The following is a 27,418-nucleotide window of genomic DNA, read 5'->3' on the forward strand; positions in this document are numbered from 1 at the left end:
TTTGCAGCGAAGGCACTGCATGGTACGTCCCGGCGCCACAACAAGGGCGAGCTCGCCCGCAACCTTTATCTGGTGCGGCAGGTCGTCAATCTTGAGGCCTCTTTTTAACTTCAGCAGCACCGTCCTTGTTGTGGAACCCTTGTCGGTGACGCCCTGGACGCGCCACCGCTCCCGGTTCACCTCGGTCACTTTCTTGTACGACGCAAGGGCAGCCCGGATGTCGTCGTCGGAGACGCCATGCAGCAGCCAGTGCAGCTTCAGTCTGACCTGTTGATCTTGCGGGTCGATGACGACGCACCGCCGGCCCTTTACATGAAGCTCCGTGACCGCGAGCATCTTCTTCGTTGCTTCAGGGCTTCTGAATGTTACTGCCCACACGTGGTTTATCTGGTACGCCCCCAAGGCGACAACCTCGGGGAGCAGACCAGTCCGTGCGAGCGCATCCCGAAAATCTTCGACCTTAAACGGTCTGGCCTTCGCGTCGCCGTGCAAAAACAACGTGTTTAAAACAATGCGTCCAGTAGGCAGTTGGGGCAGTATAATCTGGTACTCCTCGTTATCGCTTCCCGTTGGCCTGTTTCCGCGGCTCCACTGAGCCGCTATCGGCGCTCCGCTGGAGCTCAGGATTCGCACGTCCGTCCGCGAGCGTGGCCGGAAGTAGAATGACTGAGCTATAGCGGCCCCGGCGACCTGTATTGTTGCGTATTCCTCTTGTTTTATGCTTATTTTACAACAAACAAAATTTGATTACCGCCAGTGAAGATTGAACTCACGGCCTCTGGTTTACGAGAGCAGCGCTCTACCACTGAGCTATAGCGGCCCCGGCGACCTGTATTGTTGCGTATTCCGCTTGTTTTATGCTTATTTTACAACAAACAACAAAATGACTGCCGCCAGTGAGTATTGAATTCACGGCCTCTGGTTTACGAGACCAGCGCTCTACCACTAAGCTATAGCGGCCCCGGCGACCTGTATTGTTGCGTATTCCCCTTGTTTTATGCTTATTTTACAACAAACAAAATATGATTGCCGCCAGTGAGGATTGAACTCACGGCCTCTGGTTTACGAGACCAGCGCTCTACCACTGAGCTATAGCAGCTTTTTTTTTCTTTACTGCCTGGTCATGGCTTCAATAAAACAAAAACAAACACAAGCTTTCAGCTGAAGTAAAAACACTAGCGTATCATTTGCTAGTGTCAAAATTTAAAAAGGCCAAAGCCTAGTTACACTTTCTAGTACAGGCAACCATTCAGGTGGACAAGGTTGTGCTTTCAAAATTTCTACAATTTGACGAACGTTTTCGCAAAAGTACTCTCTTCCAGGTCTCGCGTCCACATCGCTGTAGCGAACTGCCAGTCGCGACCTCCATATACCATGCAGGGCCAGCATCATTATGAGATCGTATGGTGCTCCTTCATTTTCCGCAGCCAAGTATCGAATACCGTGGCTGTTTAACGGAAAATCTTTCTTCAGCGTGCGCTGTAAAACATCCCAAAAGAAAACCCCATCCCAGCAATCTAGGAATACATGCTCAACTGTCTCGTGCTTTTTGTATACTAAACAGTCTTCCCCCCACGGCACAAACAGGCTTTTTTCCACCATCCAAGTCTTCACCGGCAGCACCCCAGCATGCAGCTTAAAGAACAAGGATTTACCATAAGGCGGTACTGACTTCCTTTTTACTCTTTTCAGCACATCCTGCCCTGTCCCTGCACGGTATATGGATGTGTACAGTGGAATAGGCAAAGTAACCCGCCGCGGTGGCTCAGTGGCTAAGGCGTTGCGCTGCTGAGCACGAGGTCGCGGGTTCGATTCCCGGCCGCGGCGGCCGCTTTTCTGATGGAGGCGAAAAGCAAAAACGCCCGTGTGTACGAGATTTCGGCGCACGTTAAAGATCCCCAGGTGGTCAAAATTAATCCGGAGCCCTCCACTACGGCGCGCCTCATCGCCTGCGTTGCGTCGGCGCGTTAAACCCTACAATCAAATAAAAAAAATAGGCAAAGTAGTGTCGACAAGGTCTCCATACAGCTTTTTTCTTGTCATATTCGCCAAATATTCCATTGAGAAACGTGCACTCAAAAACTTTGTCGCATCCACAACCTCTCGAACATATCCATGAATTCCAGAAACAAAGCCATCACTTGAAACAACAAATCGTGGTAAAGCTCTGCCCAGACGCATTTGACAGACTGTGCGCAAAAAAGGATCACGCATGACACGCAAAAAAAGAAAGCGGTTCACAATCTGCCGCAAAAAAAGATGCGCCAAAGATAGACCACCGTTGCGAACTCTTCGGAACAGGTTAGTTCGACTAGTTCGCTCCCACGTAGAGCACCACGTAAACACTGCGCACACTCGGTGGAATCTTTGCACATTGGCTCGCGAACAATGCAAAACCTGCATTACGTACCAAAGTTTGGACATAAAAAATAGATTGCAAACGGTTGCGCGCGCAAACATCGATAGCTGTTTTCCACCCCATTTTTCTGCCTTCTCTCGCATTTCGCTCGCCTGCCTTCTCCAGTACGGTTCACTGTCTCGGTAATTCTCGAGCGGAACTCCCAAATACTTCGTCGGCGTGTCGTCCTATCTAATTTCGCCAAACGTTCTCGGTTTACAATCCCAGTCGCCGTGCCAAAAGCCAATACACTTGCCCCAGTTCACAGCACTCCCGCTATATCGGCAGAACTTTTTGAGGGTATCTATGCCTTCTAATATGCTTTGCCTATCGCGGCAAAACAAAGCGATGTCATCGGCATACGCAAGTATGCGCACTTCACACGCTTGCAGTGCGAAACCTCGAAAGCGACAGTTTCTTGTAATGCTCAAACAAAAAGTTTCAATGTAAATACAGAAAAGTAATGACGATATGGGGCAGCCTTGCCGTACGGAGCTCTTAACTGAGATGGGAGAACTGACCTCGTTATTAATCACTAGGCTCGTCTTGCCTTCACTGTACGCCATTTCCACTCCCTGAGTAATCACTTGTCCTACGTTAATTTGTTGGAGAATTAAAATCAACAATTCATGCGAGACTTTATCAAAAGCTTTCTCTAGATGTATTGGTAGCATGGCTACAACTTGTCCTGTGCTGTCACAATAATCAACAATACTTCGGGCTATATGCACATTAGTTGTTATAGATCTACCTTTGATGCCACACGTCTGATGTGGCCCCACTATATCCTGTACTGCAGACTGCAGACGCCCTGCCAAGATCTTCATTAGTATTTTATAATCCATGTTTGAAAGGCTTATTGGACGATAGGCTCCCATGCTCCTGAGTTTTACTACATCTTCGGTTTTTGGTATAAGAATAGTGTGCGATTGTCGGAAGGAGGGCGGCAGTAGATTATTCTCGTATGCTTCGGCGTACACATCACACAGCACTGGACTAAGTTCGTGTGTAAAAAACTTATAAAACGCTGCTCCAATACCATCTGGACCTGGTGTTTTTCCTGGGCTGAGGTCATCAATTGCTTTCTTTATCTCGTTTATGGTTATACGGGCTTCAAGGTTGGCTCTTATGTCATCTCCTAAACGAGGCATCGCACTCAGAAATTCTTCTTTAAATTTGTTTATATCTGTGGGATGAACAGAAAATAAAGTTTCATAAAATTCCCTTAACGCATGCTTGATATCGGCCTGATCAGTCCATATCCCCCTATCATTTTCAATCTCAGCTATCTTTTTCTTGCAAGCGTGTGGTTTTTCTAATCCAAGCGCTCGCTTGGTAGGCGATTCGTCAAAGAGCATCTTTTCAGCTCGCGCTCTTACTAGGGCACCATGATATTTTTCTTTATCGATTACTTCAAGCTGCGACTTCAAGGTTCTAATATCTTCTTTACATACCCCTGGTAACTGGCATTCTTCTCTAATAAGCGAAGCAAGGTTGCTTCGAAGCAGTGTTTCTCTTTTTCGCTCAATGTACTTAAGTGGGCACGACCTTTCTAAAGCAGTCATTTTTCTTTCTTGCTTAAATATTTCCCACTTGAAGGAGCAGCTGGAGCGCTCCAATTCTAGTTTCTTAATTTTTTCAGTTACTTCACTCCTAAATTCCTCATCTTGCAGTAGTTTGCTATTCATTTTCCACAAATCCCAATTAAATCGGTTAACTTTCTGTTTCCGCCCCCCGATGGAGAACGAAACAAGGCATTGGTCGCTAAACGACACGGGCGTTACACAGTATTCGTAACACTTCGACAAAAGCTCGAGCGACACATACGCTCGGTCTAAACGGGCATGACTTCTGCCCTGAAAATGAGTAAACTGCACCGCTTGCGACCCGACCATTACATCGCCAACATCTTCCAAACAAAATTCTTCGGCTGTTTCTTGGAGAACTGAAGTGCTGGCATCCCGGAAACGTGTTTCGCTTGATTTATCTCTGGCCGAGCATACACAATTAAAATCACCAAGAAGAAGAACAAGACGCTCCGTGTCTAACCAGACTCGTATGCCTTCAAAAAACACCTTTCTTTCCTCAGGCCTCGTTGGGGCATATACGACTACTGCTCGCCAATCGCGCGACATAATAGCAAAATCACAAACAATCAGCCGTCCCTCCAAGCACGCCACCACATTTTGAATGACTGCACCTAAACTCTGCTTGATCAATAGCATGCAGCCACCGGATACGCCCACTGCATGGCAGATACAAATATTATGGTGCGCAGTAAACTGCCGCAACATGCGCCGAGTCTGCTCCTCCCCCTCAACTTTTGTTTCCTGTATGGCTACAATATTCAGTTCTTTTTCGAGGATTAGACGGCAGACTTGACTTTGTCGTCTTTTATCAGCAAGTCCTCGCACATTCAGCGTAGCGACAAGCAGAGGGTTAATAATATCAATCATTTCTGTTCGGATTCAGACTCAATGCACGGCGCTTACAATAAAAAATTAGTACTGTGCTTGGGACCACAAAGTAAAGCAAATCGCTCTTTTCAAGCACGAAAAATAAATATACAAAATAAGGCATCGTGTGAGCCGGACAGCAACACCCCCCCCCACCCCTCCCCCGCCCTAAAAAAGAGGCTAAAAAAAATTCCGGCACATACACAACAAGCCCATTGAATGTGTTTTAACTGCCGCATTAACAAACGTAGACGTTAAACAGAACGTTTCAGGAGCGGTAACTCAAAGCGGAGTACACATACAAAGAGCACCGACAGGACTTCACGGGAGCTTCGTGCCAGTGGGCCCGCGATCGTACGGGCCGACGTTCGGCTTCGGCTTGAAGCTTGAACGACGACTCACATTTCCTTTTGACGACGCGTTTAGTTCGAAATGCACTTCGCTCAGCGTTGTCTCCGGGTGGGAGTGGCGTGGACGCTTCGCTACACTGCTGTCTTCCTCGCGCTCGTGGTCCCTCACAGGGCTCCCGTCGTCGGTCTCGACGTTTTCCGTACCCAACTCCTTACCTTCCCTCACGACGGGGACGTTTGACTGAGTTGCTTGCTTAGTGTCGTCTGCCAAGTCATGGGCCGCAGACAGCTTGTCACTAACACCCTCCACCGCATTCACGCCAGCTGCCGTTGCCTCGGACGCCTGTTTGGTCTGGTCCGGTGTCTCGACCTTACTGGGGCTCCCTCCCGCCGCAAGTTCTTCCGTTTCTGCGACATCCATCACGAGTTCGTTTGGGTCGTCGCCTTCTGCGGGTTCGGTGACCGAAGCATACGTCCGCGTGCACTGTGTCGCTTCGTGGCCGAAGCGGCGGCAGACAGTGCAACGCTGCACTTTGCAATCACGGCGCATGTGCCCCGAACCGTGGCAGCGGAGACACTGCGGAGTCCTGCCAGGCACGACCACAAGCGCCTGTTCACCGGCCACTCGGAGCTGGTGCGGCAAGTCCTCAGCCCTCACGCCGACGTTGAGCTTGAGGGTCACGGACCGCATGGTGGAGCCCTTGTCATGTACGCCTTGCACCCTCCAACGTTCCCTGGAGACGTCGCTCACCTTTCCGTTAGGAGCGAGAGCGGCGCGGACGTCCTCCTCGGTCACATTATGAAGAAGCCAGTGCAGCTTCAATCTCAAGTCCTGATTGGCCGGGTCGATAACGACGCACCTTCCTCCCTTTACTGTCACGTCGGGGGCCTCCAAAATCTTCTTGATGCCTTGCTCTGAGTTAAACGTCACTGCCCATACGTGACCCATCTGAAACGCCCCCAAGGCGAGCACCTCGGGAAGCAATCCCAGACGAGTCAGCGTATCACGGAAATCTTCCACGCGATACGGCCGGACTCTCATATCACCGTGCAAAAACACAGTATTTAAAACACTGCGACCTGTTGGCAGTGAAACTTGGTAATATTCGTCCGTTGCAAAAAACCTGTTACCGCGGCCAGGCATGGCCGCATTAACCGCTCCTGAGGAGCCCTGCATCCTGCGTCCGTTCACGGTGGTGGCCGGAAGCAGAATCCTCTGAGCTATAGCAGCCCCGATCACCTGTATTGTTGCGTATTCCCCTTGTTTTATGCTTGTTTTACAACAAACAAAAAAATGACTGCCGCCAGTGAGTATTGAACTCACGACCTCTGGTTTACGAGACCAGCTCTCTACCACTGAGCTATAGCGGCTTTTTTTTTTTTTTTCTTTATTGCCACACTGACAGAGAACAAGCACACAAAGCAATGAAAACAGGTACACAAAGCTGTAACATACACTGATAAAACTGCTAACAGTCTTTTGCTAGCAGGAAATGGCTAAAACTGCTTGAGGTTTGTCAGCGACTCCATTACTGGAAGCCATTCCGGGGGGTCAGGCTGAGTCTTCCAAACCTCTACAATCAAACGAACAGTTTCTCCAAAGTATTCCTTGGAACGCTTAGCATCAACATCGCGGTGGCGTATAGCCATGCGAGATTTCCAAATGCCGTGCAGAGCCAAAACCATCACCACATCATACGGCAACCCGCCGTCATTCTCGATGGGTATAAACCTGATTCCGTAGGCGTCTAGAGGGAAATCTTTCTTCAAAGTCCTCTGAAGCACGTCCCAAAAAAAGACCCCATCCCAACATTCTAAAAACACGTGTTCTACTGTCTCCGGCTTTTTGCACGGATAACAGTCAACCCCCCACGGAACGTACAGTCCTTTCTCTTTTTGCCACGTTTTGACTGGTAGGACACCCGCGTGGAGCTTAAAAAAGAACGTTTTAACCCATGGCGGTACCGCCATAGATTTCACGCGTTTAAGCACATCCTGGCCTGGCCCTGCACGGTACATTGACCGGTACAGTGGAACTGGAAATACAGAGTCAACGAGATCATTATACAATTTTTTCCGCGTTACGCTACATAGGTATTCCATCGTGAAGCGGGCACGCAAAAACTGGGTCGTTTGAACAACTTCGCGGAAGTATCCCTTCATTGTCAAGACAGGGAAACGTGCTGACGCTATAACAAAATCGGGTAACACCACAGACAACTTCATTTGGCAAACAGTACGCAAAAAGGGGTCTTGTACATCCCGAAGGAAGAGAAAACGATTGACAACCTGTCGTAAAAACAAATGAGACAAGGAAAGGCCCCCGCTACGCACGCGCCGAAACAAGTTCGTTCGACTTGTTTTTTCCCACGTGGACTCCCAAATTAACACGGCGAAAACGCGGTGCAACGCCTGCACATGCGCACGCGAACAGTGTAACACCTGGAGCACGTACCATATTTTACTTATTAAGAACACATTGCAGACTGAGCCTCTTGCAAAAATGGAGAGCCCAGTGCCTTGCCATTTTTCTGCTCTATCACGCAATTCAGCTGTCTGTCTGCGCCAGTAGGGATCACTGTCCTCGTAGTTTTCGAGAGGCACACCTAAGTATTTGGTTGGCGTCGTCTGCCAGCTTATGTTTTCAAACACCTCCGGGGCTTCTTCCCATTGGCCGTGCCAGAAACCTAAACATTTTTGCCAGTTCACACTGCTGGCACTGTATTTACAAAAGGCCTTTAGTGTCTTTACAGCTTCGCTTATGCTGCTTTTATCAATAAAGAAAAGTGCAATGTCGTCGGCATAGGCCAACACACGCACCTCACACGACTGTAGTCGAAAGCCGTTGATGGTTTTGCTTCCAATAACACTCAAACAAAACGCTTCTACATATACACAGAAAAGCAATGGGGACAATGGGCAACCCTGACGTACGCCACGTTGAACCTGCACTGCTTTGCTGAGCGACTTGTTCACAACGAGGCTAGTTGAACACCCACTATACGCCATGCGCACTCCTTGAAGAATAACAGCCCCTACATTTATATGCTCTAACATGGCTATAAGGAGCTCGTGTGATACCTGATCGAACGCCTTCTCCAGGTCTACCTGGAGCATTGCTAGAGAACCTTGAGTGCTGTCGCAACACTCAAGAACACTTCGAGCAGTATGAATGTTCGTTACTATCGACCGCCCCTTTATACCGCATGTTTGATGCGGTCCAACGATGTCCCTAATAACAGTCTGCAAACGACTCGCCAGAATTTTCATTAAAATCTTATAGTCTACATTAGTGAGACTGATTGGGCGATACCCAGATACAGCTCGGAGTTTGGCGTCATCATCTGACTTAGGAATAAAAATGGTGTGCGACTCATGAAAAGACGGTGGCAGCACACCATTCTGATACGCCTCAGCGTATAACGTACACAACACTGGACTTAGGCACTCTTTAAACTTTTTATAGAATGCAGCGCTTAGCCCATCGGGGCCAGGCGTCTTTCCCGGGCTCAACTCCTCTATAGCTTTTCTTACTTCATTCTCCGTTATGTCTGTTTCGAGCAGTGCTGACATCTCTTTGTTTAGGCATGGTAACAATCTCAAAAATTCATCCTTAAACGCCACGACATCAATAGCGTGACGTGCAAACAGCTTGTCGTAAAAGTTACAAAAACAGCGTTCTATGCTGGCTTGATCCTTGTACAAGACGCCTTCGCTTTCTATTTCCGCTATCGCATTTCTGCGAGCGTACTTTTTCTCGGAGCATAAGGCTCTTTTGGTCGGCGCCTCTCCCAGCAGCATCTTTTCTGCTCTTGCGCGAACAAGCGCGCCATGATATTTGCCCTGATCTAAGACCTCGAGCTGTGCTTTAACATTCTTTATGTCATCTCTGCACGTCCCCGGCGATCTACATTCTGCTACAATAAGAGCGTCGAGATTACTTCGTAGCGTGGCTTCTTTCTTTTTCTCGTCGCTCTTCATTAGAGAAGAACGTTCAAGGCCTTTTAGCTTAACTTCTTGTTTGAACAGCTCCCACTTCCGACTGAAGTTCGTCACGTCTGAGCTGCTAAACGAGGTCCGTGCGCATGCGTCAACGGCTTCGACGAATTTATCATCTTGCAGAAGTTTGTTGTTCATTTTCCACAAACCCCAGGAGAACGCGTTTCCACGTTTAGCGGCCCTGCCTAGTGTTAACGACACCAGACAATGGTCGCTAAATGAAACAGGGGTCACTTCGTATTTGTCACATTCACGTACGAGTTCTACGGAAAGATACACCCTGTCGAGCCGCGCATGACTATTGCCCTGAAAGTGTGTATAGCGAACGGTGCCTGCATTGCTCATGCTATCACCTGCATCTTCCAGGGCGCAGCCGGCTACTATCTCATTCAGTACCACCGTACTGGCGTCTCTGAAATTGGTCGTGCTGCTTTTGTCGCGCGCTGAGCAAACACAATTATAATCGCCCATTAAAATTAAGAGCCGTTCCGTCTCACACCATGGACGCATTTCTTCAAAGAAAGCCTTCCTTTCGGCTGTATTGGTGGGCCCGTAGACACACATTACACGCCATTCATTGGAACAAAACTCCAAGTCGCACACAACATACCGCCCCTTTTCCGAGGCGGTGACAGTCTTTAGAGCGGCCCCTAAGCTTCTCCGAATTAGAAGTGCGCAACCCGCAGAAAACCCGACCGCATGCGACACGCACACATCATAGCGCGCAATAAAGGGCCGCACCATACGATCCGTCTGGTCCTCCCTCCCAACTTTGGTCTCTTGCAAGGCCACGATGTCCAAATCCTCATCTGTTACGAGTCGATACACCTGATTTTGACGTCTCCGATCCGAAAATCCCCTGACGTTAAGCGTGGCGATGCGCATTGGTTTGCTCAAGTAAACCATGTTTTAGGAGGGAGCTAGACTTATCGCACAACACTTACATTCATGCAGCACGAAAAAGAACGACGCTTCATCAACTGCAAACATCCCATACACGCCCCAAAATCCGGCACTTATAAAACATTCGTATGGCCTGCGGGATTCACGGCCGCTGCAATACACACTCCCACCCTCCCCCCAGCCAAACCTAAAGCTCAAAGCATAAGCATCAGGAACACAATACCCCCTCCAAAAATACTGCCTTGACCGAACTACACTGTTGCGTTTCGTTCGTTGGCGATTCAAGATAGCAGCGCAACAACAAACACCGAGGAACAGGATGGCGACTACCTTTCGTAGTGACGTGCTGGCTAGGAGGGCGGAGCCGAAGTTTTGGTTCGGTCTGGTGGGACGTTGGGCTTCGGCTTGAAGCTCGGACGTCTCACTGAAACCGCCTTAGCCGGGGGCTCCTCGCTGCTGGTGAGTCCGTCACCCTGCTCTGTGTCGTTGCTTTCTCGTTGTCGCTTAGCCACGGCCCCACTCAGGTCCATTTGCACGGCTTCGGCTGCTAGAGCCGACACCTCCGTCGTTCCCTGACTGGCCGCTCCGGTTCCGTTGTCCTCGTTCGACGAGACGTGAGGGGGAGGCGTCTTCGGCTCGACCGGCTGCTCCTTTTCAGGAACGCGCTGGCCAGCCTCGGCCTCGACCCGCCCCGCCGACGTCGACTCCTTCACCGCCTTGTCGGCTACTCCTGCAGCTGTCTCCTCCGCTTCTGCCTCGTCCATGAGGTTTTCGCGGAGGTCGTCCTCCCTCGCTGGACCAGTGACGCTGGCATAGGACTTAACGCAGGCGCTTGCATCATGCCCGAAGCGACGGCACGAAGAACACTTCGGAACCTTGCATTCTCGCCTGACGTGCCCCTTGAGGTTGCAACGTAAGCACTGCGGGGCCCTTCCGGCGACGACGACGAGGGCCTTGTCACCCGCCACACGAAGTTCGTGCGGCAGGTCGTCGATGGTCACGCCCGCCTTCAACTTGAGGGTCACCGTACGAAGTGTCGAGCCCTTGTCTTGAATGCCTTCGACGCGCCACCGCTCCCTGCGCACCTCGCCGACACGCCCGTAGGGCGCCAGCGCAGCGCGAACGGCGTCGTCCGGCACGTTGTGCAGCAGCCAGTGAAGCTTGAGGCGGGCTTCTTGATTGGACGGGTCGATAACAAGGCACCGACGATCCTTCACCTTGATATCAGCGAGCGCAGAAATTTTCTTTACACCCTCCGCCGACTTGAACGTCACTGCCCAAACGTGACTCATCTGGTACGCCCCCAACGCCACGACGTCGGGGAGCAGTTCCAGACGAGCCAAAACGTCCCGAAAGTCCTCAACGCGGTAAGGCCGGGCACGCATGTCGGCATGAAGAAAAACCGTGTTTAAAACCGACTGACCTGAAGGAAACTGTGGCAAAAGTACTTGGTAATCATCAGCATCCTGGGCATATATCCTGTTACCGCGGGCCGAAAGGCCCGCTGAAGCCGCTCCTTGGGCGGAGCTCGACATTCTGCGACCGCTCGCTAGCGCTACCGGAAGCAGAATCACTGAGCTATAGCGGCCCCGACGACCTGTATTGTTGCGTATTCCCCTTGTTTTATGCTTATTTTACAACAAACAAAAAAATGATCGCCGCCAGTGAGCATTGAACTCACGGCCTCTGGTTTACAAGACCAGCGCTCTACCACTGAGCTATAGCGGCCCCGACGACCTCTATTGTTCCGTATTCCCCTTGTTTTATGCTTATTTTACAACAAACAAAATGTGACTGCCGCCAGTGAGGATTCAACTCACGGCCTCCGGTTTACGAGGCCAGCGTTCTACCACTGAGCTATAGCGGTCCCGGAGACCTGCATTGTTGCGTATTCCCCTTGTTTTATGCCTATTTTACAACAAACAAAAAAATGATTGCCTCCAGTGAGGATTGAACTCACGGCCTCTGGTTTACAAGACCAGCGCACTACCACTGAGCTATAGCGGCCCCGGCGACCTGTATTGTTGCGTATTCCCCTTGTTTTATGCTTATTTTACAACAAACAAAAAAATGATTGTCGCCAGAGAGGATTGAACTCACGGCCTCTGGTTTACGAGACCAGCGCTCTACCACTGAGCTATAGCAGCCCCGACGACCTGTTTTGTTGCGTATTCCCCTTGTTTTATGCTTATTTTACAACAAACAAAATGTGACTGCCGCCAGTGAGGATTGAACTCACGGCCTCCGGTTTACAAGACCAGCGCTCTACCACTGAGCTCTAGGGGCCCCGATGACCTGTATTGTTGCGTATTCCCCTTGTTTTATGCTTATTTTACAACAAACAAAAAAATGACTGCCGCAGTGAGTATTGAACTCATGGCTTCTGGTTTACGAGACCAGCGCTCTACCACTGAGCTATAAAGGCTCCGGCGACCTGCACTGTTGCGTATTCCCCTTGTTTTATGCTTATTTTACAACAAACAAAAAAATGATCGCCGCCAGTGAGGATTGAACTCACGGCCTCTGGTTTACAAGACCAGCGCTCTACCACTGAGCTATAGCGGCCCCGGCGACCTGTATTGTTCCGTATTCCCCTTGTTTTATGCTTATTTTACAACAAACAAAAAAATGACTGCCGCGAGTGAGTATTGAACTCACGGCCTCTGGTTTACGAGACCAGCGCTCTACCACTGAGCTATAGCGGCCCCGACGACCTGTATTGTTCCGTATTCCCCTTGTTTTATGCTTATTTTACAACAAACAAAAAAATGATCGCCGCCAGTGAGGATTGAACTCACGGCCTCTGGTTCACAAGACCAGCGCACTACCACTGAGCTATAGCGGCCCCGGCGACCTGTATTGTTGCGTATTCCCCTTGTTTTATGCTTATTTTACAACAAACAAAAAAATGACTGCCGCGAGTGAGTATTGAACTCACGGCCTCTGGTTTACGAGACCAGCGCTCTACCACTGAGCTATAGCGGCCCCGACGACCTGTATTGTTCCGTATTCCCCTTGTTTTATGCTTATTTTACAACAAACAAAAAAATGATCGCCGCCAGTGAGGATTGAACTCACGGCCTCTGGTTTACAAGACCAGCGCACTACCACTGAGCTATAGCGGCCCCGGCGACCTGTATTGTTGCGTATTCCCCTTGTTTTATGCTTATTTTACAACAAACAAAAAAATGATCGCCGCCAGTGAGGATTGAACTCACGGCCTCTGGTTTACAAGACCAGCGCACTACCACTGAGCTATAGCGGCCCCGGCGACCTGTATTGTTGCGTATTCCCCTTGTTTTATGCTTATTTTACAACAAACAAAAAAATGATCGCCGCCAGTGAGGATTGAACTCACGGCCTCTGGTTTACAAGACCAGCGCTCTACCACTGAGCTATAGCGGCCCCGACGACCTGTATTGTTCCGTATTCCCCTTGTTTTATGCTTATTTTACAACAAACAAAAAAATGATCGCCGCCAGTGAGGATTGAACTCACGGCCTCTGGTTTACGAGACCAGCGCTCTACCACTGAGCTATAGCGGCCCCGACGACCTGTATTGTTCCGTATTCCCCTTGTTTTATGCTTATTTTACAACAAACAAAAAAATGATCGCCGCCAGTGAGGATTGAACTCACGGCCTCTGGTTCACAAGACCAGCGCACTACCACTGAGCTATAGCGGCCCCGGCGACCTGTATTGTTGCGTATTCCCCTTGTTTTATGCTTATTTTAGAACAAACAAAAAAATGATCGCCGCCAGTGAGGATTGAACTCACGGCCTCTGGTTTACGAGACCAGCGCTCTACCACTGAGCTATAGCGGCCCCGGCGACCTGTATTGTTCCGTATTCCCCTTGTTTTATGCTTATTTTACAACAAACAAAAAAATGATCGCCGCCAGTGAGGATTGAACTCACGGCCTCTGGTTTACGAGACCAGCGCTCTACCACTGAGCTATTGCGGCCCCGACGACCTGTATTGTTCCGTGTTCCCCTTGTTTTATGCTTATTTTACAACAAACAAAAAAATGATAGCCGCCAGTGAGGATTGAACTCACGGCCTCTGGTTTACAAGACCAGCGCACTACCACTGAGCTATAGCGGCCCCGGCGACCTGTATTGTTGCGTATTCCCCTTGTTTTATGCTTATTTTACAACAAACAAAAAAATGATCGCCGCCAGTGAGGATTGAACTCACGGCCTCTGGTTTACAAGACCAGCGCACTACCACTGAGCTATAGCGGCCCCGGCGACCTGTATTGTTGCGTATTCCCCTTGTTTTATGCTTATTTTACAACAAACAAAAAAATGATCGCCGCCAGTGAGGATTGAACTCACGGCCTCTGGTTTACAAGACCAGCGCTCTACCACTGAGCTATAGCGGCCCCGACGACCTGTATTGTTCCGTATTCCCCTTGTTTTATGCTTATTTTACAACAAACAAAAAAATGACTGCCGCGAGTGAGTATTGAACTCACGGCCTCTGGTTTACGAGGCCAGCGCTCTACCACTGAGCTATACCGGCCCCGACGACCTGTATTGTTCCGTATTCCCCTTGTTTTATGCTTATTTTACAACAAACAAAAAATGATCACCGCCAGTGAGGATTGAACTCACGGCCTCTGGTTTACGAGACCAGCGCTCTACCACTGAGCTATAGCGGCCCCGACGACCTGTATTGTTCCGTATTCCCCTTGTTTTATGCTTATTTTACAACAAACAAAAAAATGATCGCCGCCAGTGAGGATTGAACTCACGGCCTCTGGTTCACAAGACCAGCGCACTACCACTGAGCTATAGCGGCCCCGGCGACCTGTATTGTTGCGTATTCCCCTTGTTTTATGCTTATTTTACAACAAACAAAAAAATTATCGCCGCCAGTGAGGATTGAACTCACGGCCTCTGGTTTACAAGACCAGCGCTCTACCACTGAGCTATAGCGGCCCCGACGACCTGTATTGTTCCGTATTCCCCTTGTTTTATGCTTATTTTACAACAAACAAAAAAATGATCGCCGCCACTGAGGATTGAACTCACGGCCTCTGGTTCACAAGACCAGCGCACTACCACTGAGCTATAGCGGCCCCGGCGACCTGTATTGTTGCGTATTCCCCTTGTTTTATGCTTATTTTACAACAAACAAAAAAATGATTGCCGCCAGAGTGGATTGAACTCACGGCCTCTGGTTTACGAGACCAGCGCTCTACCACTGAGCTATAGCAGCCCCGACGACCTGTTTTGTTGCGTATTCCCCTTGTTTTATGCTTATTTTACAACAAACAAAATGTGACTGCCGCCAGTGAGGATTGAACACACGGCCTCCGGTTTACGAGACCAGCGCTCTACCACTGAGCTATAGCGGCCCCGGAGACCTTCATTGTTGCGTATTCCCCTTGTTTTATGCTTAGTTTACAACAAACAAAAAAATGATTGCCGCCAGTGAGGATTGAATTCACGGCCTCTGGTTTACAAGACCAGCGCACTACCACTGAGCTATAGCGGCCCCGGCGCCCTGTATTGTTGCGTATTCCCCTTGTTTTATGCTTATTTTACAACAAACAAAAAACTGACCGCCGCCAGTGAGTATTGAACTCACGGCCTCTGGTTTACAAAACCAGCACTCTACCACTGAGCTATAGCGGCCCCGACGACCTGTATTGTTGCGTATTCCCATTGTTTTATGCTTATTTTACAATAAACAAAAAAATGATTGTCGCCAGAGAGGATTGAATTCACGGCCTCTGGTTTACGAGACCAGCGCTCTACCACTGCGCTATAGCGGCCCCGGCGACCTGTATTGTTGCGTATTCCCCTTGTTTTATGCTTATTTTACAACAAACAAAAAAATGATTGCCGCCAGTGAGGATTGAACTCACAGCCTCTGGTTTACAAGACCAGCGCTCTACCACTGAGCTATAGCGGCCCCGACGACCTGTATTGTTCCGTATTCCCCTTGTTTTATGCTTCTTTTACAACAAACAAAAAAATGACTGCCGCCAATGAGTATTGAACTCACGGCCTCTGGTTTACGAGACCAGCGCTCTACCACTGAGCTATAGCGGCTTTTTTTTTCTTTATTGCCACACTCTGACAGAGAACAAGCACACAAAGCAAGGAAAACAGGTACACAAAGCTGTAACATACACTGATAAAACTGCTAACAGTCTTTTGCTAGCAGGAAATGGCTAAAACTGCTTAAGGTTTGTCAGCGACTCCATTACTGGAAGCCATTCCGGGGGGTCAGGCTGAGTCTTCCAAACCTCTACAATCAAACGAACAGTTTCTCCAAAGTATTCCTTGGAACGCTTAGCACCAACATCGCGGTGGCGTATAGCCATGCAAGATTTCCATATGCCGTGCAGAGCCAAAACCATCCCCACATTATACGGCAACCCGCCGTCATTCTCGATGGGTATAAACCTGATTCCGTAGGCGTCTAGAGGGAAATCTTTCTTCGAATTCCTCTGAAGCACGTCCCAAAAAAAGACCCCATCCCAACACTCTAAAAACACGTGTTCTACTGTCTCCGGCTTTTTGCACGGATAACAGTCAACCCCCCACGGAACGTACAGTCCTTTCTCTTTTTGCCACGTTTTGACTGGTAGGACACCCACGTGGAGCTTAAAAAAGAAGGTTTTCACCCATGGCGGTACCGCCATAGATTTCACGCGTTTAAGCACATCCTGGCCTGGCCCTGCACGGTACATTGACCGGTACAGTGGAACTGGAAATACAGAGTCAACGAGATCATTATACATTTTTTTCCGCGTGACGCTACATAGGTATTCCATCGTGAAGCGGGCACGCAAAAACTGGGTCGCTTGAACAACTTCGCGGAAGTATCCCTTCATTGTCGAGACAGGAAAACGTGCTGACGCTATAACAAAATCGGGTAACACCACAGACAACTTCATTTGGCAAACAGTACGCAAAAAGGGGTCTTGTACATCCCGAAGGAAGAGAAAACGATTGACAACCTGTCGCAAAAACAAATAAGACAAGGAAAGGCCCCCGCGACGCACGCGCCGAAACAAGTTCGTTCAACTTTTTTCCCACGTGGACTCCCAAATCAACACGGCGAAAACGCGGTGCAACACCTGCACATGCGCACGCGAACAGTGTAACACCTGGAGCACGTACCATATTTTGCTTATCAAGAACACATTGCAGACTGAGCCTCTTGCAAAAATGGAGAGCCCAGTGCCTTGCCATTTTTCTGCTTTATCGCGCAATTCAGCTGTCTGTCTGCGCCAATAGGGATCACTGTCCTCGTAGTTTTCGAGAGGCACACCTAGGTATCTGGTTGGCGTCTTCTGCCAGCTTATACTTTCAAACACCTCAGGGGCATCTTTCCATTGGCCGTGCCAGAAACCTAAACATTTTTGCCAGTTCATACTGCTGGCACTGTATTTACAGAAGGCCTTTAGTGTCTTTACAGCTTCGCTTATGCTGCTTTTATCAACAAAGAAAAGTGCAATGTCGTCGGCATTGGCCAACACACGCACCTCACACGACTGTAGTCGAAAGCCGTTGATGGTTTTGCTTCCAATAACACTCAAACAAAACGCTTCTACATATACACAGAAAAGCAATGGGGACAATGGGCAACCCTGACGTACGCCACGTTGAACCTGCACTGCTTTGCTGAGTGACTTGTTCACAACGAGGCTAGTTGAACACCCACTATACGCCATGTGCACTCCTTGAAGAATAACAGCCCCTACATTTATGTGCTCTAACATGGCTATAAGGAGCTCGTGTGATACCTGATCGAATGCCTTCTCCAGGTCTACCTGGAGCATTGCTAGAGAACCTTAAGTGCTGTCGCAACACACAAGAACACTTCGAGCAGTATGAATGTTCGTTACTATCGACCACCCCTTTATACCACATGTTTGATGCGGTCCAATGATGTCCCTAATAACAGTCTGCAAGCGACTCGCCAGAATTTTCATTAAAATCTTATAGTCTAAATTTGTGAGACTGATTGGGCGATACCCAGATACAGCTCAGAGTTTGGCGTCATCATCTGACTTAGGAATAAAAATGGTGTGCGACTCATGAAAAGATGGTGGTAGCACACCATTCTGATACGCCTCAGCGTATAACGTACACAACACCGGACTTAGGCACTCTTTAAACTTTTTATAGAATGCAGCGCTCAGCCCATTGGGGCCAGGCGTCTTTCCCGGGGTCAACTCCTCTATAGCTTTTCTTACTTCATTCTCCGTTATGTCTGTTTCGAGCAGTGCTGACACCTCTTTGTTTAGGCATGGCAACAATCTCAAAAATTCATCCCTAAACGCCACGACATCAATAGCGTGACGTGCAAACAGCTTGTCGTAAAAGTTACAAAAATAGCGTTCTATGCTGGCTTGGTCCTTGTACAAGACGCCTTCGCTTTCTGTTTCCGCTATCGCATTTCTGCGAGCGTACTTTTTCTCGGAGCTTAAGGCTCTTTTGGTCGGCGCCTCTCCCAGCAGCATCTTTTCTGCTCTTGCGCAAACAAGCGCGCCATGATATTTGCCCTGATCTAAGACCTCGAGCTGTGCTTTAACATTCTGTATGTCATCTCTGCACGTCCCCGGCGATTTACATTCTGCTACAATAAGAGCATCGAGATTACTTCGTAGCGTGGCTTCTTTCTTTTTCTCGTCGCTTTTCATTACAGAAGAACGTTCAAGGCCTTTTAGCTTAACTTCTTGTTTGAACAGCTCCCACTTCCGAATCAAGTTCGTCACTCCTGAGCTGCTAAATGAGGTCCGTGCGCATGCGTCAACCGCCTCGACAAATTTATCATCTTGCAGAAGTTTGTTGTTCATTTTCCACAAACCCCAGGAGAACGCGTTTCCACGTTTAGCGGCCCTGCCTAGTGTTAATGCCACCAGACAATGGTCGCTAAATGAAACTGGGGTCACTTTGTAATTGTCACATTCACGTACGAGTTCTACGGAAAGCTACACCCTGTCGAGCCGCGCATGACTATTGCCCTGAAAGTGTGTATAGCGAACGGTGCCTGCATTGCTCATACTATCACCTGCATCTTCCAGGGCGCAGCCGGCTACTATCTCATTCAGTACCACCGTACTGGCGTCCTGAAATTGGTCGTGCTGCTTTTGTCGCGCGCTGAGCAAACACAATTATAATCGCCCATTAAAATTAAAAGCCGTTCCGTCTCACACCATGGACGCATTTCTTCAAAGAAAGCCTTCCTTTCGGCTGTATTGGTGGGCCCGTAGACACATATTACACGCCATTCATTGGAACAATACTCCAAGTCGCACACAACATACCGCCCCATTTCCGAGGCGGTGACAGTCTTTAGAGCGGCCCCTAAGCTTCTCCGAACTAGAAGTGTGCAACCCCCAGAAAACCCGACTGCATGCGACACGCACACATCATAGCGCGCAATAAAGGGCCGCACCATACGATCCGTCTGGTCCTCCCTCCCAACTTTGGTCTCTTGCAAGGCCACGATGTCCAAATCCTCATCTGTTACGAGCCGGTACACCTGATTTTGACGTCTCCGATCCGAAAATCCCCTGACGTTAAGCGTGGCGATGCGCATTGGTTTGCTCAAGTAAACCATGTTTAGGAGGGAGCTAGACTTATTGCACAACACTTACATTCATGCAGCACGAAAAAGAAAGACGCTTCGTCAACTGCAAACATCCCATACACGCTCCAAAATCTCGCACTTATAAAACATTCGTATGGCCTACGGGATTCACGGCCGCTGGAATACACACTGCCACCCTCCCCCCAGCCAAACCTAAAGATGAAAGCATAAGCATCAGGAACACAATACCCCCTCCAAAAATACTGCCTTGACCCAACTACACTGTTTCGTTTAGTTCGTTGGCGATTCAAAACAGCAGCGCAACAACCAACACAGAGAAACAGGATGGCGACTACCTTTCGTAGTGACGTGCTGGCTAAGTGGGCGAAGCCGGAGTTTTCGTTCGGTCTGGAGGGACGTTGGGCTTCGCCTTGAAGCTCGGACGTCTCACTGAAACCGCTTTAGCCGGGGGCTCCTCGCTGCTGGTGAGTCCGTCACCCTGTCGTGTGTCGTTGCTTTCGCGTTGTCGTTTTGCCACGGCCCCACTCAGGTCCATTTGCACGGCTTCGGCTGCTAGAGCCGACACCTCCGTCGTCCCCTGCCTTGCCGCTCCGGTGCCGTTGTCCTCGTTCGACGAGACGTGAGGGGGAGGCGTCTTCAGCTCGACCGGCTGCTCCTTTTCAGGAGCACGCTGGCCAGCCTCGGCCTCGACCCGCCCCGCCGACGTCGACTCCTTCACCACCTTGTCGGCTACTCCTGCAGCTGTCTCCTCCGCTTCTGCCTCGTCCATGAGGTTTTCGCGGAGGTCGTCCTCCCTCGCTGGACCGGTGACGCTGGCATAGGACATAACGCAGGCGCTTGCATCATGCCCGAAGCGACGGCACGAAGAACACTTCGGAACCTTGCATTCCCGCCTCACGTGCCCCTTGAGGTTGCAACGTAAGCACTGCGGGGCCCTTCCGGCGCCGATGACGAGGGCCTTGTCACCCGCCACACGAAGTTCGTGCGGCAGGTCGTCGATGGTCACGTCCGCCTTCAACTTGAGGGTCACCGTACGAAGTGTCGAGCCCTTGTCTTGGATGCCTTCGACGCGCCACCGCTCCCTGCGCACCTCGCCGACACGCCCGTAGGGCGCCAGCGCAACGCGAACGGCGTCGTCCGGAACGTTGCGCAGCAGCCAGTGAAGCTTGAGGCGTGCTTCTTGATTCGACGGGTCGATAACAAGGCACCGACGATCCTTCACCTTGATATCAGCGAGCGCAGAAATCTTCTTTACACCCTCCGCCGACTTGAACGTCACTGCCCAAACGTGACTCATCTGGTACGCCCCCAAAGCCACGACGTCGGGGAGCAGTTCCAGACGAGCCAAAACGTCCCGAAAATCCTCAACGCGGTAAGGCCGGGCACGCATGTCGGCATGAAGAAAAACAGTGTTTAAAACCGACTGACCTGAAGGAAACTGTGGCAAAAGTACTTGGTAATTATCAGCATCCTGGGCAAATATCCTGTTACCGCGGGCCGAAAGGCCCGCTGAAGCCGCTCCTTGGGCGGAGATCGACATTCTGCGACCGCTCGCTAGCGCTACCGGAAGCAGAATCACTGAGCTATAGCGGCCCCGACGACCTGTATTGTTGCGTATTCCCCTTGTTTTATGCTTATTTTACAACAAACAAAAAAACGATTACCGCCAGTGAGGATTGAACTCACGGCCTCTGGTTTACAAGACCAGCGCTCTACCACTGAGCTATAGCGGCCCCGGCGACCTGTATTGTTGCGTATTCCCCTTGTTTTATGCTTATTTTACAACAAACAAAAAAACGATTGCCGCCAGTGAGGATTGAACTCATGGCCTCTGGTTTACAAGACCAGCGCTCTACCACTGAGCTATACCGGCCCTGGCGACCTGTATTGTTGCGGATTCCCCTTGTTTTATGCTTATTTTACAACAAACAAAATGTGATTGCCGCCAGTGAGGATTGAACTCACGGCCTCTGGTTTCGAGACCAGCGCTCTACCACTGAGCTATAGCGGCCCCGACGACCTGTATTGTGACGTATTCCCCTTGTTTTATGCTTATTTTACAACAAACAAAAAAACGATTGCCGCCAGTGAGGATTGAACTCACGGCCTCTGGTTTACAAGACCAGCGCTCTACCACTGAGCTATAGCGGCCCCGGCGACCTGTATTGTTGCGTATTCCCCTTGTTTTATGCTTATTTTACAACAAACAAAAAAACGATTGCCGCCAGTGAGGATTGAACTCACGGCCTCTGGGTTACAAGACCAGCGCTCTACCACTGAGCTATAGCGGCCCTAGCGAGCTGTATTGTTGCGGATTCCCCTTGTTTTATGCTTATTTTACAACAAACAAAAAAACGATTGCCGCCAGTGAGGATTGAACTCACGGCCTCTGGTTTACAAGACCAGCGCTCTACCACTGAGCTATAGCGGCCCCGGCGACCTGTATTGTTGCGTATTCCCCTTGTTTTATGCTTATTTTACAACAAACAAAAAAACGATTGCCGCCAGTGAGGATTGAACTCACGGCCTCTGGTTTACAAGACCAGCGCTCTACCACTGAGCTATAGCGGCCCCGACGACCTGTATTGTTGCGTATTCCCCTTGTTTTATGCTTATTTTACAACAAACAAAAAAATGACTGCTGCCAGTGAGTATTGAACTCATGGCCTCTGGTTTACGAGACCAGCGCTCTACCACTGAGCTATAGCGGCCTTTTTTTTTTCTTTATTGCCTGCTTGTGACATGATACAATTCGAAAGACACAACGCTTGGTGGATGAATGTGAAACAGCAGCCTCTCTTATGCTGCGTGAAGAACTAAAATTTTTTCAATGATGCCAGGCTATCTAATGTTGTGATCCAGTCAGGTGGGTCTACTTGCACTCGGTAAACTTCCCTGATGTACGTTATACATTCAATAAAGTATTCCCTGACGGGTCTAGCATTGGCATCAGCATGCCTGACCGCCATACGAACTCTCCACAAACTATGTAGAGAAAGGAGCATGATCATGTCATAGGGCACTCCCCCTTCATTTTCCGTTGGAAGGTACCTAATGCCGTAAGGAGAAAGTGGCAGGTTCTTTTTCAAAGTCCTCTGCAGAATGTCCCAATGAAATACTGCGTCCCAGCAATCCAGGAAGATGTGTTCAACTGTTTCTATTTTTTGCACAAACGACAGTTTACGGACCCGTAGACAAATAACCCCTTTTCTTCCAACCAAGGATTCACAGGAAGAGTGCCACTATGCAACTGGAAAAAGAACGTTTTGCAGTGTGCTCTAACTGGCATTTTCTTAATTCTTTGAAGAACATCTTTGCCTTTTCCAGTTGGGTACAGCGACCGGTATATTGGCACGGGCAAGCATACATCAACAAGATCTTTGTACAGACGTTTCCGCGTGACAACACTCAGGTATTCTGTCGAAAATCGCACTTTGAGGAGTTTGACGGCACGCACAACTTCACTCAAAAACCCTCTCACAGACACTGGTCTTGCTTGACTAGTTGACACAACAAACTCAGGGAGAGTGTGCGATAGCCTTGTCTGAATCACATGGCGCAAAAAACGATCGCTTTCATCACGAAAGAACATGAACCGTGCGACCACTTGTCGCAGAAACAGATGTACAAGGCCCAAACCCCCTGCCTTCGCTGAACGAAAAAGGTTCGTGCGACTCGTTCTTTCCCAAGTTGACCGCCACAAAAACACCGCGAACACTCGGTGTAACTTCTGAACTATAGTTCTTGACATACACAGGGCTTGTAGAACATACATTACCTTCGCAACAAGAAACACGTTACATACGGTTGAGCGTGCAAACATAGACAAGTCCCGTCCACCCCACGTGAGCGTTTTCTCTCGTGTAGCCTCAATTTGCTCCTTCCAGTACTCATCTGGGTCTCTGTAGCACTCAAGTGGCACGCCTAAATACTTACCTGGACACACACTCCACTGGACGTTTGCAAATGTGGACGGCGTGGTTTCCCAATCCCCGTGCCAGAAACCTGAACATTTTTTCCAATTAATTTTGCTCCCAGTCACTTCACAAAACAAGGAGGCTTCTTTTACAGTCTCCTTCACGCTATCTGTGTCCACGCAAAACACGGCAATGTCATCCGCGTACGACAGTACTTTCACTTCACTTGACTGGAGCCTGATCCCGTGTACAGAACTATTTTCCCGTATTTTCAAACAAAAGGGTTCGAGATAAATCGCAAAAAGCAACGGACTCAAGGGGCACCCTTGCCGTACCGATGACAGAACGGGGAAGCTCTGACTCACGTTTTTGTTTATCACTAGGTTTGCTGTGCACTGCTTGTGTGCCATCGTCACGCCTTCTAAAATGACCGACCCTAGGTTCACATGGCGCAAAATGCTGAACAACACTTCGTGCCCCACCCTATCAAAAGCCTTTTCGAGGTCAATTTGTAACATTGCCACTTTACCACCGAGTGCATCAATCATCTCTAATATACTTCGCGCCACATGAATGTTTGTGTAAATGGTCCTTCCTTTAATCCCACATGTTTGGTGTGGCTCCACTATTTACTTAATGACTAATTGTAACCTGCTTGCCAAAATTTTCATTAAGATCTTGTAATCGACATTGGTAAGACTAATCGGTCGGTAACACTCGACTTGCAGCAGCTTCTCTGGATCGTCGCTTTTGGGAATTAAGACGATGTGACTTCTTTGAAAGGACGGCGGCATTTTTTTACACTCGTACGTTCTCGTAAACACCGCGTGCAATATCACCGCTAAATCTTTCTTGAACGTTTTGTAAAAAGCGGTGCTGATGCCGTCCGGCCCTGGTGACTTGCCCTTTCCCCGTTCATCGATTGCCTTTTCTATTTCGCTAACACTTATCGGTTCCTCCAGTCTCGCCTTGACCTCTTCATCTAACTTTGGCATAAGAGACAAAAATTTACCTTCATAGTCATCTTTATACCAACTTTGATGACTAAAAAGACCTCGATAGTGCTGAACAAATTCGCGTTCTATCAGGTCGCTGTCTTCAGTAACTTCATTTCCGCATCGTATCCTAGTGATTTCGTTGCGTTTCGCATACCTTTTTTCTTCCCCTAACGCTCGCTTCGTCGGTGTCTCATTTGACCATAACCGTTCCGCGCGTGCGCGTATCATTGCCCCCCTGTATCTTTCGATGTCGATAACCTCGAGGGCATTTTTCACTTCTTTGATTTCTTTACTAAATATTCCAGGCGCTGCGCATTCCTGGCTTAGCAAAAACTTCAATTGCGTCTGCAGCTCTTCCTCTTTTTTCTTTTCATTGTACCGTAGTACACTCGCACGCTCTATTGCTTTCATTTTCACGTCATTCTTAAACTGCTCCCACCGAACAATAACATCATCACCTTTTCCGATAAACTCGTGCACCCGCTCATTTACTATGTCGACAAACATTTCGTCTTCGAGTAGCTTTGCGTTAAGCTTCCAGAGATTCCAATTAAATCTCGCCTTTTTTTGCTTTTTACCCATCGTAAGCGTCACCAACGCGTGGTCACTAAAGGATACTTGATTGACATTGTAACTTGTGCAACATGGTATAAGCTTCAGCGATGCGTACAGCCTGTCCAGCCTCGCATGACTCTGGTTTTGGAAGTGTGTGTATTCTGGCGGCTGGCCACTGGCCAGAGCCGAGCCAACATCTTCTAACTCATACTCGTGTACCAGTTCATTCAAGAAAATGGCGCTTTTGTCCCTGACAGGCCGCCCCTTTACTCTATCTTCAGCGTTACATACGCAGTTAAAATCTCCAAGGAGTACAACGTTCCTGTCGGTGCGTAAAAAGTTCTCCACTCGCTCAAAAAACACTTTTCTATCATTCTCTTTGTTTGGTGCATATACACATACAACACGCCAGTACATTTCCGACAAAAAGAAATCGCACACAACCAGTCTGCCGTCATCGCCTGCCGTTACACTTTCTTCCACAATACCAAGGCTATTCCGCAGTAAAAGTAAACAGCCCCCTGACGTACCCACAGCATGGCAAACACACACGTTGTAGTTTCCTCGAAACTGCGAAATAATCTGCTCCGTCTGCTCCTCAGTTTCTACCTTGGTCTCTTGAATGGCGATTAGGTCAAGGTCATGTTCAATAAAGAGCCTACTCAGCTGGCACTGCCTCCTTCTGGCCGCCAAACCCCGAACGCTTATCGTACCTATTCGCAATGCTGTTTTATCCATTGATGTCTCGATTAATGACACAGACTAGGAGCAGAAATTTCGCTGCATCTCTCAATACACTGTTCGTAACCCACTACACCCACCCACCCACGCATACACACACACACGCAAGCATACACACACACACACACCCAAACCCAAAAAACCTCGTGATGGTGGCATACCTCGAGGGCGCTTTGCAAGATCGTTGAGGGCTTTGAGTCTGCCATTACAAGTCTGCTTTCGACACGTGTCCGCCCTCATTTCTTTGGGGGCTTCGATGCACTCTTATGTCTCTCCGTTGGAATGTTCGGTCTCACCTTCAGTTTCGGTCGACGCCGAACACCGGTTTCTGTAGACAGTTCACACGCACTAGTGTTCCCGGAGCCTTCGTCGTCGTCATCGTCATTGTCGTCCCGGACCCGTTTGCCACTCGCGCCGTTGACGTCGGCCATTTCAGCGTCTGCCTCGTCCTGTGGTGGTGTTCCTTGCAAGTCGTCGCTTACAGGAGGTTGGCTTCCGTCGCTGGTGGGGCCGGCTCGCTGGGTTGCAGTAGCGGACAGCACTTCCACAATTTGTGGTTCACCGCACTGCTTGCCTTCTGGCTGCTCTTTGGCTCCTAGTCCGGGTAGTTGAAGCTCGGGGGTGGTGGTTCGGCCGCCGTCCCCCTTTGCCTCGTCCTCCCCCTTGTCGCTGCCCTTTTCACCCTTGGCGTCGTCCTTGACGTCTATTGCCGCTGCACCGGGTTCCTCCTCTCGTGCCCTGGCTGCTTCTTCCGCATCGGCTTCATCCATGAGGTGTTCCGACGCTTCGTCGACGACCGCTGGACCAGTGACACTTGCGTAAGTCTTGACGCAAGCGTCGGAGTCATGACCGAAGTGTCTACACGTTTCACAGCGGGGCACTCGACATTCCCTGCGGACGTGACCTGTGCCGCGACAGCGTAGGCACATGGGGGGCCTACCCGGGACAGCGACCACCGCATTGTCCCCCGCGAGTAAATGTGGTTAAACGTGGGCACGAGCGTCAACCAAGGAAGGAAGCAGCAACGCAGTGACTGAAACACGAGCGACCGCTACCCGCTATATTTGCAGCGCGCGCAGTAGAGGGAGGAGAGCGCGCATGCGTAAGTAGCGCGCGCCCTTCCACGCCCCACCGCGCTGCTATCACGCACCTGTTACGCCGAGACCGCGACGGAGCGAACGGGCTAACTACGACGCATGCGCGCCCCAGCTGCTGTTGAGAGAGAAGAGGGAAGGAGAGGCACACCTGCTGCGGACGCGGAACTGTTGACACCCTCCGACGCAGAAACAGGCGAGGCTAAGAAAGGCTCTGCATTTAAAAATACGGTGTCCCAGCACTCCACGAAAACATGTTCCACTGTTTCGGCTTTCGCACACAGCGTACAGATGTTTGACCAACCAATAAACAGCCCCTTCTCCTCCATCCATGTTTTAACTGGCAGCGTTCTTGTATATATCTTGAAAAAGAAAGTTTTCACGGATGCTGCGACTGCCATTTTTTTCACACGGGATAACACATCCT

General features: G+C 49.5%; 1 protein-coding gene and 38 non-coding genes across 39 annotated transcripts; all 39 read right to left on the minus strand.

The window, feature by feature from the left end:
• Positions 1–748: 748 nt before the first annotated feature.
• Trnat-cgu (transfer RNA threonine (anticodon CGU)) lies at positions 749–820 on the minus strand. Its single transcript has one exon. It is a non-coding gene; the product is annotated as a tRNA-Thr (tRNA).
• A 68-nt stretch (positions 821–888) lies between these two features.
• On the minus strand, positions 889–960 carry Trnat-cgu (transfer RNA threonine (anticodon CGU)). Its single transcript has one exon. It is a non-coding gene; the product is annotated as a tRNA-Thr (tRNA).
• Positions 961–1,027: 67 nt separating this feature from the next.
• On the minus strand, positions 1,028–1,099 carry Trnat-cgu (transfer RNA threonine (anticodon CGU)). Its single transcript has one exon. It is a non-coding gene; the product is annotated as a tRNA-Thr (tRNA).
• A 5,404-nt stretch (positions 1,100–6,503) lies between these two features.
• On the minus strand, positions 6,504–6,575 carry Trnat-cgu (transfer RNA threonine (anticodon CGU)). Its single transcript has one exon. It is a non-coding gene; the product is annotated as a tRNA-Thr (tRNA).
• A 3,867-nt stretch (positions 6,576–10,442) lies between these two features.
• On the minus strand, positions 10,443–11,660 carry LOC144165094 (uncharacterized). The gene has a single exon (XM_077695218.1). The coding sequence runs from the start codon at positions 11,639–11,641 to the stop codon at positions 10,457–10,459; it is 1,185 nt and encodes a 394-aa protein (XP_077551344.1). The 5' UTR covers positions 11,642–11,660; the 3' UTR covers positions 10,443–10,456.
• Positions 11,661–11,762: 102 nt separating this feature from the next.
• Positions 11,763–11,834, minus strand: Trnat-ugu (transfer RNA threonine (anticodon UGU)). The gene has a single exon. It is a non-coding gene; the product is annotated as a tRNA-Thr (tRNA).
• A 67-nt stretch (positions 11,835–11,901) lies between these two features.
• Positions 11,902–11,973, minus strand: Trnat-cgu (transfer RNA threonine (anticodon CGU)). The gene has a single exon. It is a non-coding gene; the product is annotated as a tRNA-Thr (tRNA).
• A 208-nt stretch (positions 11,974–12,181) lies between these two features.
• Positions 12,182–12,253, minus strand: Trnat-cgu (transfer RNA threonine (anticodon CGU)). Its single transcript has one exon. It is a non-coding gene; the product is annotated as a tRNA-Thr (tRNA).
• Positions 12,254–12,599: 346 nt separating this feature from the next.
• On the minus strand, positions 12,600–12,671 carry Trnat-ugu (transfer RNA threonine (anticodon UGU)). Its single transcript has one exon. It is a non-coding gene; the product is annotated as a tRNA-Thr (tRNA).
• A 68-nt stretch (positions 12,672–12,739) lies between these two features.
• Positions 12,740–12,811, minus strand: Trnat-cgu (transfer RNA threonine (anticodon CGU)). The gene has a single exon. It is a non-coding gene; the product is annotated as a tRNA-Thr (tRNA).
• A 68-nt stretch (positions 12,812–12,879) lies between these two features.
• Positions 12,880–12,951, minus strand: Trnat-ugu (transfer RNA threonine (anticodon UGU)). The gene has a single exon. It is a non-coding gene; the product is annotated as a tRNA-Thr (tRNA).
• Positions 12,952–13,019: 68 nt separating this feature from the next.
• On the minus strand, positions 13,020–13,091 carry Trnat-cgu (transfer RNA threonine (anticodon CGU)). The gene has a single exon. It is a non-coding gene; the product is annotated as a tRNA-Thr (tRNA).
• Positions 13,092–13,159: 68 nt separating this feature from the next.
• Trnat-ugu (transfer RNA threonine (anticodon UGU)) lies at positions 13,160–13,231 on the minus strand. Its single transcript has one exon. It is a non-coding gene; the product is annotated as a tRNA-Thr (tRNA).
• A 68-nt stretch (positions 13,232–13,299) lies between these two features.
• Positions 13,300–13,371, minus strand: Trnat-ugu (transfer RNA threonine (anticodon UGU)). Its single transcript has one exon. It is a non-coding gene; the product is annotated as a tRNA-Thr (tRNA).
• A 68-nt stretch (positions 13,372–13,439) lies between these two features.
• Trnat-ugu (transfer RNA threonine (anticodon UGU)) lies at positions 13,440–13,511 on the minus strand. Its single transcript has one exon. It is a non-coding gene; the product is annotated as a tRNA-Thr (tRNA).
• Positions 13,512–13,579: 68 nt separating this feature from the next.
• Trnat-cgu (transfer RNA threonine (anticodon CGU)) lies at positions 13,580–13,651 on the minus strand. Its single transcript has one exon. It is a non-coding gene; the product is annotated as a tRNA-Thr (tRNA).
• A 68-nt stretch (positions 13,652–13,719) lies between these two features.
• Trnat-ugu (transfer RNA threonine (anticodon UGU)) lies at positions 13,720–13,791 on the minus strand. Its single transcript has one exon. It is a non-coding gene; the product is annotated as a tRNA-Thr (tRNA).
• A 68-nt stretch (positions 13,792–13,859) lies between these two features.
• On the minus strand, positions 13,860–13,931 carry Trnat-cgu (transfer RNA threonine (anticodon CGU)). Its single transcript has one exon. It is a non-coding gene; the product is annotated as a tRNA-Thr (tRNA).
• A 68-nt stretch (positions 13,932–13,999) lies between these two features.
• Positions 14,000–14,071, minus strand: Trnat-cgu (transfer RNA threonine (anticodon CGU)). Its single transcript has one exon. It is a non-coding gene; the product is annotated as a tRNA-Thr (tRNA).
• Positions 14,072–14,139: 68 nt separating this feature from the next.
• Positions 14,140–14,211, minus strand: Trnat-ugu (transfer RNA threonine (anticodon UGU)). Its single transcript has one exon. It is a non-coding gene; the product is annotated as a tRNA-Thr (tRNA).
• Positions 14,212–14,279: 68 nt separating this feature from the next.
• On the minus strand, positions 14,280–14,351 carry Trnat-ugu (transfer RNA threonine (anticodon UGU)). The gene has a single exon. It is a non-coding gene; the product is annotated as a tRNA-Thr (tRNA).
• A 68-nt stretch (positions 14,352–14,419) lies between these two features.
• On the minus strand, positions 14,420–14,491 carry Trnat-ugu (transfer RNA threonine (anticodon UGU)). The gene has a single exon. It is a non-coding gene; the product is annotated as a tRNA-Thr (tRNA).
• A 68-nt stretch (positions 14,492–14,559) lies between these two features.
• Positions 14,560–14,631, minus strand: Trnat-cgu (transfer RNA threonine (anticodon CGU)). The gene has a single exon. It is a non-coding gene; the product is annotated as a tRNA-Thr (tRNA).
• Positions 14,632–14,698: 67 nt separating this feature from the next.
• On the minus strand, positions 14,699–14,770 carry Trnat-cgu (transfer RNA threonine (anticodon CGU)). The gene has a single exon. It is a non-coding gene; the product is annotated as a tRNA-Thr (tRNA).
• Positions 14,771–14,838: 68 nt separating this feature from the next.
• Positions 14,839–14,910, minus strand: Trnat-ugu (transfer RNA threonine (anticodon UGU)). The gene has a single exon. It is a non-coding gene; the product is annotated as a tRNA-Thr (tRNA).
• A 68-nt stretch (positions 14,911–14,978) lies between these two features.
• On the minus strand, positions 14,979–15,050 carry Trnat-ugu (transfer RNA threonine (anticodon UGU)). Its single transcript has one exon. It is a non-coding gene; the product is annotated as a tRNA-Thr (tRNA).
• Positions 15,051–15,258: 208 nt separating this feature from the next.
• On the minus strand, positions 15,259–15,330 carry Trnat-cgu (transfer RNA threonine (anticodon CGU)). The gene has a single exon. It is a non-coding gene; the product is annotated as a tRNA-Thr (tRNA).
• Positions 15,331–15,397: 67 nt separating this feature from the next.
• Trnat-cgu (transfer RNA threonine (anticodon CGU)) lies at positions 15,398–15,469 on the minus strand. Its single transcript has one exon. It is a non-coding gene; the product is annotated as a tRNA-Thr (tRNA).
• A 208-nt stretch (positions 15,470–15,677) lies between these two features.
• On the minus strand, positions 15,678–15,749 carry Trnat-ugu (transfer RNA threonine (anticodon UGU)). Its single transcript has one exon. It is a non-coding gene; the product is annotated as a tRNA-Thr (tRNA).
• Positions 15,750–15,817: 68 nt separating this feature from the next.
• On the minus strand, positions 15,818–15,889 carry Trnat-cgu (transfer RNA threonine (anticodon CGU)). The gene has a single exon. It is a non-coding gene; the product is annotated as a tRNA-Thr (tRNA).
• Positions 15,890–15,957: 68 nt separating this feature from the next.
• Trnat-ugu (transfer RNA threonine (anticodon UGU)) lies at positions 15,958–16,029 on the minus strand. The gene has a single exon. It is a non-coding gene; the product is annotated as a tRNA-Thr (tRNA).
• Positions 16,030–16,097: 68 nt separating this feature from the next.
• Positions 16,098–16,169, minus strand: Trnat-cgu (transfer RNA threonine (anticodon CGU)). Its single transcript has one exon. It is a non-coding gene; the product is annotated as a tRNA-Thr (tRNA).
• Positions 16,170–21,347: 5,178 nt separating this feature from the next.
• Positions 21,348–21,419, minus strand: Trnat-ugu (transfer RNA threonine (anticodon UGU)). Its single transcript has one exon. It is a non-coding gene; the product is annotated as a tRNA-Thr (tRNA).
• A 68-nt stretch (positions 21,420–21,487) lies between these two features.
• Positions 21,488–21,559, minus strand: Trnat-ugu (transfer RNA threonine (anticodon UGU)). The gene has a single exon. It is a non-coding gene; the product is annotated as a tRNA-Thr (tRNA).
• A 206-nt stretch (positions 21,560–21,765) lies between these two features.
• Trnat-ugu (transfer RNA threonine (anticodon UGU)) lies at positions 21,766–21,837 on the minus strand. Its single transcript has one exon. It is a non-coding gene; the product is annotated as a tRNA-Thr (tRNA).
• Positions 21,838–21,905: 68 nt separating this feature from the next.
• Trnat-ugu (transfer RNA threonine (anticodon UGU)) lies at positions 21,906–21,977 on the minus strand. Its single transcript has one exon. It is a non-coding gene; the product is annotated as a tRNA-Thr (tRNA).
• Positions 21,978–22,045: 68 nt separating this feature from the next.
• Trnat-ugu (transfer RNA threonine (anticodon UGU)) lies at positions 22,046–22,117 on the minus strand. The gene has a single exon. It is a non-coding gene; the product is annotated as a tRNA-Thr (tRNA).
• Positions 22,118–22,185: 68 nt separating this feature from the next.
• Trnat-ugu (transfer RNA threonine (anticodon UGU)) lies at positions 22,186–22,257 on the minus strand. Its single transcript has one exon. It is a non-coding gene; the product is annotated as a tRNA-Thr (tRNA).
• A 68-nt stretch (positions 22,258–22,325) lies between these two features.
• On the minus strand, positions 22,326–22,397 carry Trnat-cgu (transfer RNA threonine (anticodon CGU)). Its single transcript has one exon. It is a non-coding gene; the product is annotated as a tRNA-Thr (tRNA).
• Between the last annotated feature and the right edge of the window lie 5,021 nt (positions 22,398–27,418).

This window comes from Haemaphysalis longicornis, unplaced genomic scaffold, assembly GCF_048455015.1.
Source record: "Haemaphysalis longicornis isolate Haplotype H1 unplaced genomic scaffold, Haemaphysalis longicornis Haplotype H1 scaffold_14, whole genome shotgun sequence".
Taxonomy (NCBI): Eukaryota; Metazoa; Arthropoda; class Arachnida; order Ixodida; family Ixodidae; genus Haemaphysalis; species Haemaphysalis longicornis.